This window comes from Gallinula chloropus (genome assembly GCF_964237585.1).
Source record: "Gallinula chloropus genome assembly, chromosome: 4".
In the NCBI taxonomy this organism is placed as follows: Eukaryota; Metazoa; Chordata; class Aves; order Gruiformes; family Rallidae; genus Gallinula; species Gallinula chloropus.
The window spans coordinates 16,655,048-16,665,100 of NC_140088.1; the positions used below are offsets into that span (position 1 = coordinate 16,655,048).

The following is a 10,053-nucleotide window of genomic DNA, read 5'->3' on the forward strand; positions in this document are numbered from 1 at the left end:
GAAACATTTACTCACATTTTCCAGTTCCATGAAAACTTCTACTACAGACATGACCACTGAAGTGTTAAAAAATCCCCAAACTTTCATGTGAATTAACCTTGAAGTTAAAGCTCATTTACCTTTTACTTCCCCAAAAGTGTACCTTCACACAGTCCCTTTCATAAAGGAGAAACATTTATTACTGCCTGCTCTAAGGCACCTTCCACCCATTTTCTGCTCTACAGGAGAAATTACTTACTGTTTACTGGCCTTCATTTTGTATTTACTATACCAGAACCAAACCCAAGAAAAAGGAAAAATGTTTTATCCTAGACCAAATGTTAGGTTATCAATGAAGGAAGAGCCATGTTAGATCCCATGTTCCTGATGAGTAGAGATTTGGCATGTCCCCTGCAATTTTCACAACCAGGAAAGAGCCCACATGGCTGGTTCGCTTTAAGTTGAAAACAAGCTGGTAGAATGAGGAACATACTGAATCAGTATTTTTAATAAGAGGCATTGTTTATTTGCCTTCATTTAACAACTGCAAAATTTCATCCTACTTAACTCCTAGAATGATTCACCATGAAAATACTGGAATTTTTATCAAAAGCCCTGTAAACATTTGCCAGTGATAAACTTCAAACATGTTAGGATGGATGTTATTTTACATGCTGGCTGATTAAATATAACATTGCTTATATGAAACCTGGATCTTCTTATATGGGTCAACAGCATATTTCATTAATTTTACTTACTGTGTCAAGCTGCATTTGAATATAAAGCTTCCTACAGAAGTGTTCAGAGATTAAGTAACCTTAAGTGGATTAATAGACATACTATGTTTTGAAAATGACTATTTATGACAAAGGAAGAATGCTTTGATGTTAACAGATTGGATCGATTCCTGGTCAGCACAATTGCCCAGCCAGTAGGTCCCATCTGCACTTTGTATTCATGTTGGGAAAAAAAGTTTAACACCCCTTCCCAATACCTTTCTAAGAATTTCCATCTCCTCAGTAATTCGATTCCAAGTCTTCAGGAGCTATTACTTATCACTTAAGTGAAGCTATTTTCATTAAAGCTTTACTACAGTCAATTTGACATATCCTTTTAAATGCTTTTAAGCCAATCCATTTGCTCTCAGGTCCATCAGAAACCACTGATGTGCATCAGGAAGTTAAGTGCACTGGAGAGAATTTCACTTCTCTGTTAATTCTGGAACTGCTCCTGGTTGAATATATCCGTACAGACCAAGACTCAGACCTGCACCTATAGTAGACAAGCTCTAGGCTAACCCAAAGGCACAAAGTACTTGCTTTTCTACCCACTGTATTTTTGGCCCAGTGTCGTCCAACCCAAACTTCTGAAGTAGAGCAAAATGAGAGACATCAGTGTTCAGGATACCCAGGGGCAGATAGTTTTCCAGCACGTGCAAGCAGTTAAGCCCTCTGTAAAGGGAAAATGCAGTTTGGGGCAGACTGCCATCAAAACTATTTGCTTTGCCTATTCACTCCTCAGGGGAAGGTTGGAAATAGACTAATTCACGGGGTCTGTGATGATGTGACATATTCAGCCCGCTCTTACCTGTCACCTACTCTAGAGCAGACAAATGTACCCAAATATACATGCCTGGTAGAAACATCAAGTTTAGAGTGCCAGAGGGTTGCTGTGTTTCCACAAGATCCCCAGGGAAGACTAGACCAGAGAAGTTAACTCGGTAGGTCAGAATTTGAGCCACTCTGTAATACAGCAAACAGGTGTTGGTTCAAGTCCACATAACCCTTCAAGCCCTGTTCTTTGTCAAACAGGCAAGAGTCCATTTGTTGTCTGGCAAAAGCCAAAGAATTCAGCACTTCAGGTTTAACTAAAGGATAGGTTTTTATTCCCCATTAAGACAGTCTCAAGGACATAACTAAATGTTGGAAACCCCACAGAAGGGCACATACAGTGAATGTGGCGAAGTACAATGTGAACAGCCCCAGGGGGTCAAACAAGGTAGGACCATTAGCTAACCAGAGGAAAAAAAAAAGACAAATTAAAACGCTGCTGAAGATGTTGCACTTTCTTCTCCATTTACACTGAAAAAAGGCAAATCCTTGTATCTCTAACAATACATTCAGTCCTGGCTAAAGAGCTTAACAAGATGGCAACAGGATGACTATAATACAAACGTTCACTACTACACTCTGTACACACCTGCTGTCCAAGCCCTCCCCCAAACCCTTGTGATGATGGTGTCCCCATTATTTGCTTGCTTGCTGGGCCTGCCTGCGAAGGAGGACGTAGATCTTCTCCTTTATCCAGTCTTTATTGTATGGCTGGTATGTCTGAGTATCAGCACGGTAACTAGAAAGAGAAAAAGAATGAATGCAGTATCAGTCTGCTGTGCAGTACCTCTACCAGAAGAGCTTCACAGACAATTAAGCGTCTTTAAGTATGAGGCAGAAAGATGCATAGCAGAATGCAAGCAGTATCGGGAGTAGATGGGAACTGCCACTCTCATTTATCCTGCTCCCTAATACCAGTTACCCAACAAATCAGTAAGAATCCAAAATAAAGCTACCTGCTCCAAGGACTACTCAGTGATTGCATCACACTGTGGTCTGTATTTTAATTCATTAATATCATTACAGACAACAAATGGAGCACCTTAATATTCTGGAGAATGAAGAACAGTTTCACCAGGAAACAGTTTCTGTGACAGAATCTAATCTGTGTTAATGAGCCAAACTCTTCTTTAACACTACTCAAGTTCTCACCCAAGTTTTTACTTCATTTAAGTTTAGTGTTCCACTTCTTTTTGTGCTTAAGAAAAGCACAATTTTCCAGGAGCAAAGGTATACTCAGTGATGGATAAGAAAAGATTCTTGCCAGTTGGCAGTGACAGCAAGCTTACATGTAACAAGCAAGAACTCTTCACAAAAAAGAAACTGAAAAACAAGAACCCACAGATGCATTTTCTTCACTACTCAAGTATAGTTGATAAAAGTAGTCCAACTAACACTTTTTTGCTAGGGCCAGAGAACTCAGTTACTCAAGACACTGTTGATTTGGAGCAGAATTAGACCAAAACATAAAAACAGGGTGTGTGAAATGGTATGTGTAGATTCATACCCTCCTTTCCCTCTTAGTAGCTAAAGGGCAAAACAGTCACTGGTAAAAAGCTAAGCAAAAATCCAGAGTTAACTATATCCAGAGTTCTTACCTAAAGGGAAAAACCTAAGACAGCCTTGTTATTTAAAACCCAGCATGGCTGGTTCAGGGCCACAGGACTGAGTTTCAGTATATATTGATAAGGCCATAGGTAACAGTAGTTCCAGCGCAGTGTAATAAATGGAAGGGTTGCTAATTTCTGCCCCTGCCCCAGTCCACCCATGATGTTACACTGACAAGACCAGAAAGGGAGTACTATAGGAATCCAGGAGAACACAAGATATGTCTGGTACACTACGGGCTGTGTGTGCCATCTGGTGGGAAACTGTCAGCTGAAGTAGAATTTGGCAGGGGACAGAGTTTTCAAATGCAATTAAGAAAAGCACAAAACTGTCCTAGAAAACAGTAACTACCTCTTCAAGCATGGCCAGCTTCAGTCTGTTACATAAACTAAAACAAGGTGTGTCTTTCAAACTGTCAGCCCAGCATGGGGACACCCAAAAATCAGAAGTGGCATAATGCCTACAAACAAGGCAACTGCAGAAATTGTAAAGCCATGTTACTTACTCTACTGAAAACTTTGGTAAATGGCATTTGCAGAAAGTCCCCATCAGTAACACAGATCCTGTCTGTACATCAGAATGTAAAGGGAAGCAACCTGATGCTCCATTTTGTTAAAAAATGGGTTTTATTTTAAACAGGAATTAACTGGCAAAGGTTCTTCACTGTGCAGCTGCTCAAGCACGTGCAGTGGGATTCCAGTGCAGGAGTATCCACACCACATACTCACCAGCTTGAAAAGTTTCTGGAATTTTGAGCTTAGAAAGCCAAATACTGTGTCTGTCGAGTGTGAGATTTGTATTCTTATTCCTACAGAATTTCTGCAAAGTTGGTAACACTCATATGAAACCATTACCTTGAAATTTATGGCAAAGAAAATACTCATGATCTGGACTAAGTGATTTAGTTCTGAATAGTGAGACTGGAAAGCACACAAGACCACCTTTGCTCGCCCACAACTTCAACACACAGATGGTAACTGGAAATGTAGTTACCAGAACTACTCAAACAGTTAGCTAGGGCTTCCCAGAGGACTGCTCTGCTCCCCAATCCCTTCATTAGGATTTACAGAAACTTCCATCTTGCTGTACCTTGATCAAAATAAGCAGCTGGCTGCAATGCACTTCTACAGACTTCTACCGTACCACTAGTACAGTTCTCAGGTGAATAAAATTCTGTAATCATTGTGCCTCCCTAAGAATCAGACCAGCTGCAGAAAGGCAGTTACAGCCTCAATTCAAACAGATTCTAGCATTAATATGCAGCTGTTGAACTGCTGGACTTCAGTATTTGAAATATGGGGAACTTCAATGTGACTAAAATCCAAGCTGAACCATCTGTTTCTAAGCTTTCTTTAGAAATACTTTATTTGATGCAGGTAATTGGAGTGGGCAACATGGCATGCCAGCTGCAACACTGCTGCCTTATTGGTAAGTTACTCCAAAACCCCCAGAACTTTTCCTGATTTCATTTAAAACACATAAGAGTTTACATGGAAGACTCCTGACTTCTCTGTCACCAAAATGGAAATGTACAACTGCACTTACACAAGACAGCTGAGGTCTGCCAAGTCATCAATGAAGTCGAACAACTGGCTGATATCATATGTAATGGATGGACTGTTGGGATTCATTCTCTTCAGATGCTCTTCATACATTTTACAGACTCCTACAGAGAAATAAGATTAACAATGCAATCATTAAAAGAAAACCCCAACCAACTCTATTTGTTGAACCTTCCTCAGATACTGAACCACAGATATCAGGAGAGTTGAGAGGTGGCTACCATGAAAGCAGATACCATAAGCTTCTTAGATTTTGCCCTTTAAATGCTTTTGTTCTAGCTATTTGCATTGAAATGCAATACTAAGAAATCAGGTAAAATGCATGGAGTGAAGCATTATCATAACAGAGACAAAAAGATTTTAGTTGTCAGTGATGGAACTTTCCATGCAGTAAGCTCTAAGGGAAAGTTGAAATTCCTTCTAATAATTTTAGGACAGTGATTGCAACATATATTCCTATTATACAGGCACCTAAGAAGAGCAACAAGAGAGTCAAAGGGCTGCTGAGGTAAGAATGACAGCACAAGCCTGTAGATGAACTGAGATCAGTTTTATTTAAGATAGCCTATAAACAATTCTGATACATTTGAGAAGAACATACTACTAACGCGAGCACAGATGCTTTACATGGTCTTCACCATGCTTTTGCTTGCTCCACAAAACTTCTGGGAACGAGAACTATTAATGTTAAGTCAGTTTCCACGTTTAAATCACCCAGCCGTACTATTTCGTCTTTTCAAGCTCACTGTGTGTCTCACATTCACGTAGGATTTTTTCTCTGGCATGCATGCCACAAGGCTGCAGATCCTGTATCCACTGCATGCATGGTGCACTGTATTTTGTGTATTATTTCCAGTAGCAATCTTTCCTTTACAGGGCTAGCACAAAAATCAGCGAGGATTAGGCTCTGATGCTGCAATGAAATGCATTCAGGCAAGACTGCTGCATGGCCCCACCAAGAATGCCACCTAATTTCACAAGGTGAACGTGGCTCAGTCTACTTAAGTCAGAAGAGACATTCACTATGAAAATCATTAATTTCTTGCTAAGTTTGAGAATATGTTAAAAAAAAGGGGGGGGGGGTGGTTTAGCAAGAGATTTTGTCTGCTGTGTTTGCACCCACCTTCCATGCACTCATTCACTGATTCATAATCAGCGTATGTTCTGCCTTCTGGCCTCTTGGTAGGCTGGACAAGTAGAATTGTGTGAGACTGAAAAACAAACCAAAACAAAGAAAACAGGTTACCTGCGAAACTGGAATGACTTTTCTGTTTGAATCAAGTTATTTATCTGAACAAAGCACTAAAAAGCTGGGTAATATTAAAACACAGAACCAGCAATCCAAGGACACAGACATTTCCCAAAAAGTACTTACTGTTCAAGTAAGTTGTGTTAATAATGTTTGTTTCCAATCAGGCCTATCAATCCTTACATATGTAAGGATTTCTCAAGGTCCCTTCCAACCCCTATGATTCTATGATTCTATTATGAGCTAGGGAGCTGCTTTGGCAGGGGGGTTGGACCCGATGATCTCTCGAGGTCCCTTCCAACCCCTATGATTCTATGTTTAAAAAGCGTAAAATCAGCAGCAAAGCAGCTACTGCATTGGAAAAAACCCCACAGAAATAGCAGCTTCTGTTTGAACAGAACAAAAGCAACAAAGTCAATGCATAAAAGCTATGCCATTAGTGCGTGTACTTATCTAATGCCAAATGCAAGCTGTTAGTGTGGTTTCAAATACCCCAATTAAAGAGCAAGGAGGGAATCCAGCTTAACTTCACTGTCAATCTCACCTTAAAGATTTTACCTCTAATAGCTATTTTGAGTTAATCATTCAGCTTCAAGGGAACACAAATTATACGACAAATCTGCACTTAATATTCAGGATTTCGCTGCTGTTCTGTGCTTTGGTGAGCCTGCAGTTATGGCACAGAGCTGTTCCAAACGTCAGAGCCTGTAAGCTTGCTCTTCTGCAGGGAAGACTGAGGTGACTGTACAGCTTGTGGCTTGCATTATTTCTGTAATATTTTTTCACTTGGGTACAGCAAGTAATTTGAGAAAAGCAGCAGGAAGATCTTTGAAGTGTACAGAATCTGTGATCTAACTAACAGGTGCCACAGCACAGAGAGTTTGCAAGCACGCTGCAAAATGCCATTTCCAGTGTGGCTAATTGGCTCCAACATCTTCAACGCCATACGAGGCGAGCACAGAACATGTAACATTCACAGGGGCAACCGCAGAGCAACACACACTGGAAACAAACACCAAAACGTATTACCAGGCTTAAATTTATCAGCTGCTGGTATAGAAAAATCCTGACCCACACTTCAGACATCTTACTGAAGACACCAGTTCAGTGTTCAAATGCAGTGACAAAAAAAGAAAGAATGGCAATTTCTAGAATTTACAAGGAGCACGTAAGGAAAGAGTGTAAATTTTTGTACCATGACTGATAGTGTTCCCATGCTTGGAATATAGTTTTCAGGCCTGTAAAAACTGTCTCAAGTAACACTGTAGGAGGTGGTGCAGAGAAGCCCAGGAAAAGTTACACAGAGAACCAGCAGCAGCAAGACTTTTCCCAATCAGAAATGGAAGAAGAGGTGAACTCAGAACTACACACTGTAACAAAAAACATACAAGGGAGCCTACACCATTGAAGTACACTTACTTGTACTCTAGAAAACACTAGATTTTAAAGAAATTCCCCAAGGTGGGGTGTGTGGTATTATCTGGCTGTTCCCAAGTGCACTGTGCTTGAACAGGCACAGTCTGACTACGGAGCCCAAATGATGCTGCCAAACTTTATAACAACGTACACTTTGCAGCACCAGCATTTTCACTTGCTGGGCACTGGTGACAAAGCTTGGTTCCAGGGGTTGCAACTCTGACTTCCTGGCAGCATTTGACTAAGGATGAGGTGCATCAGTCAGTGTGTTTTAAAAAAGCTGTGCTACTTCAGCATCAGAATGTCTTGCAAACTACATCTGTGGTATCCAATAGTGTGTGTGTGTGTATACATATAAACACGTATACACACACAAATATGTCTCTTTCAACTAAACTCAGTATTAAAAACGTTTGGTCTATTTGACAAAACCTAAGAGAGCACAGATAAGACCAAACTGACCTGGAGTTACAGAACTGTATCAAATTTCAGCAAATTCTTTATTCAGTCTCCAGGAATCTTGCTGGGGAATCATTTTAAACTTTCTGGACTATAAGTACCCAGGCTGTCCCATTCCTGGAGTGTTACAAGGATGTATATATTCTGAAATGATCCCAATAATCAGATTATATATTAAACCACCCCCCCCCCCCAGTGAACCAGATAGGCCAGCCAACTCTTTTTGAACTTTAAGGTAGAAATTGTTTGGGCTTCTGAGTTTAAATAATTTTAATTGCTTCAACCACTCATCCCAGATACTGGCTCAGAACCATTAAAACTAATGCCCTCAGTACCATCTGTAGAATTGTAGAATTAATGCATTACATCTCAAATGTTTCTTATTATTTTACCTCAAGAGAAAAAATAAATTGCCTGGTTTGATAAAATTGTGCCTCCTTTTGTACCACAGAAATGCAAAAAGTAGCAAGTTCAGAAGGCTGAGAAAGAAATCCTCTCCAACTATTACCTGCCCTACTGAATATATGCTTAGCTGACCAGACAAAAATACCCCAACAGTGTGATTAATAGCCATTACATTTTCCTACAGGTATAAATCTTAAGAAAGCCAAAACCAGAAGAGATCTATAAACCTTCATGCATTAGTACCAGGTTGTCTGGAAGCGCCCCACACAGATTCTTAATATTCTAATGCATCTATTAGGTTTTCTTGCTTTTTATTTAAAAATAAAGTTGTACTTGCTACTGTTAAGCAAGGCACTGAGCAAGATATCACATGGTTTATATTACACCAACTTTGAACTTCTAAGAGCGCTTTAGAAAGCGCCACATTTACTTAAGACAAGACCCTGTAAGAACGGTTAAGGCAGCACCGACAGCCAAACCACCAGGGCTCAGGCGCAAGGCAGCACCTGCCAAAACCAGACTTCTGTCAGTTGTACAGTCTACTCAACAGTAAAGTAAAAAACCCAATTAACAAAAGAAAACAAACAGGCATCATAAGATGTGCAGTGATGCAAACCGGAGTGGCCCATTATAAATACAAGGCGCACACTGCATACACCTAAACGGCTTTCAGCTACTTCTACTAGGCAAACCCCCCCCGGTTTCAATGCAGTCTTTCACTTCAGGCGACAGGGGCTGGCAGCTGCTCATCCTGCCCGGAGCTGACTGCTTTTGAGCAAGGGCCGGGCAGACGCGGAGTTCCGCCGCGAACCCCGCAGCACTCGCCCTTCCGCCACCCGGCAGAAACTTGCTCCTGCGTACTCAAGTTCGTAACGAGCGGCAGGCCTTTGTGCCTGCCATCCGGGCAGCCCACCAGCTCAACCTACCGCCTGTCCCTCCCCCAGGGCCGGGGAGGCGCGGGGAGAGCGGCTCGGGCCAAGGCAGCTTCCAGCAGCGCGCACCAGCCATTACCGGGGCCGCGACGCCTGCGCCCGCGAGGAAGCGCTGCGCTTCCAGCGGCGCCCTGAAAAAGGGGCTCAAGTTTCCCGGGCGAGCCTGCTCCGCGCCCGGGCCCACAGGCTTCCCCCCGCCCTCCCCGGGAACAGCCCGTGCGCCGAGGCGGCACTCGGCGAGGCCGCCGCTGCGGGCAGCACGTGCTGCCGCCCACCCTGGCCCGCAGCGGCGGCCATGGCCTTCCCCGCCGCGCCTTCCCGCCCGCGGTGCGGCGACCACCTCGCGCCCTCAGCGAGAAGGGGGAGCGGCCCGGCGCCGCTCCCCGGGGCCCTCCGCCCCCGGCAGAGGCGGGGGGCGCTAGGCGGCAGGGGGCCGAGCCCGCCGCCCGCGCCGCTCACCATCACGGCTGCCGCTCCTCAGCACCGCCGCGGAGAACAGGCGCGCGACGAGCTTCCCCCCACAACCCCCCGCGCCCGCCGGAAACGCTGCTCTAACGGCGCCCGACCATAGAGGCGGTGGCGCCAGAGTGCCGCCCGCGCACGCGCGCGCGCAGGCCCAGGGCCGGCGCCCGGGCGCGCGGTGCCACACGGCGGGGCGCTGGGGACGCCGGGAGCGGCCGGCGGCGCCAGGGTGGGCGGGAGCTGGGGCGCGCGGCCATCTTTGATGAGGGAGCCGCTCCTTCCCGCCGAGGCTTGCGCCGTGGGGGTTGGGCGGCCTCGCCCGCCATCTCGAAGTTGGGAACCGCGTGGGTCAGCGGGAGGGAGGGAAGCAG

General features: G+C 44.1%; 1 protein-coding gene across 1 annotated transcript; it reads right to left on the reverse strand.

Annotated features, from left to right (window-relative positions):
* Positions 1-579: 579 nt before the first annotated feature.
* Positions 580-9,743, reverse strand: ERH (ERH mRNA splicing and mitosis factor). The gene is made up of 4 exons (XM_084262885.1): positions 9,680-9,743; positions 5,883-5,970; positions 4,743-4,863; positions 580-2,328 (listed from the first exon to the last, which is right to left on the reverse strand). Exons 1-4 carry the CDS (start codon positions 9,680-9,682, stop codon positions 2,226-2,228), a joined length of 315 nt encoding a protein of 104 aa, XP_084119011.1. The 5' UTR covers positions 9,683-9,743; the 3' UTR covers positions 580-2,225.
* Between the last annotated feature and the right edge of the window lie 310 nt (positions 9,744-10,053).

What these genes read in the sequence shown, in the direction of transcription:
- ERH (XM_084262885.1), bottom strand. An exon ending in AGTGAATGAGTGCATGGAAG is followed by an intron (nt 4,864 to 5,882) that starts GTGGGTGCAAAC and finishes ATTTCTCTGTAG; the next exon opens with GAGTCTGTAAAATGTATGAA. An exon ending in GCAGACCTCAGCTGTCTTGT is followed by an intron (nt 2,329 to 4,742) that starts GTAAGTGCAGTT and finishes TTCTCTTTCTAG; the next exon opens with TTACCGTGCTGATACTCAGA.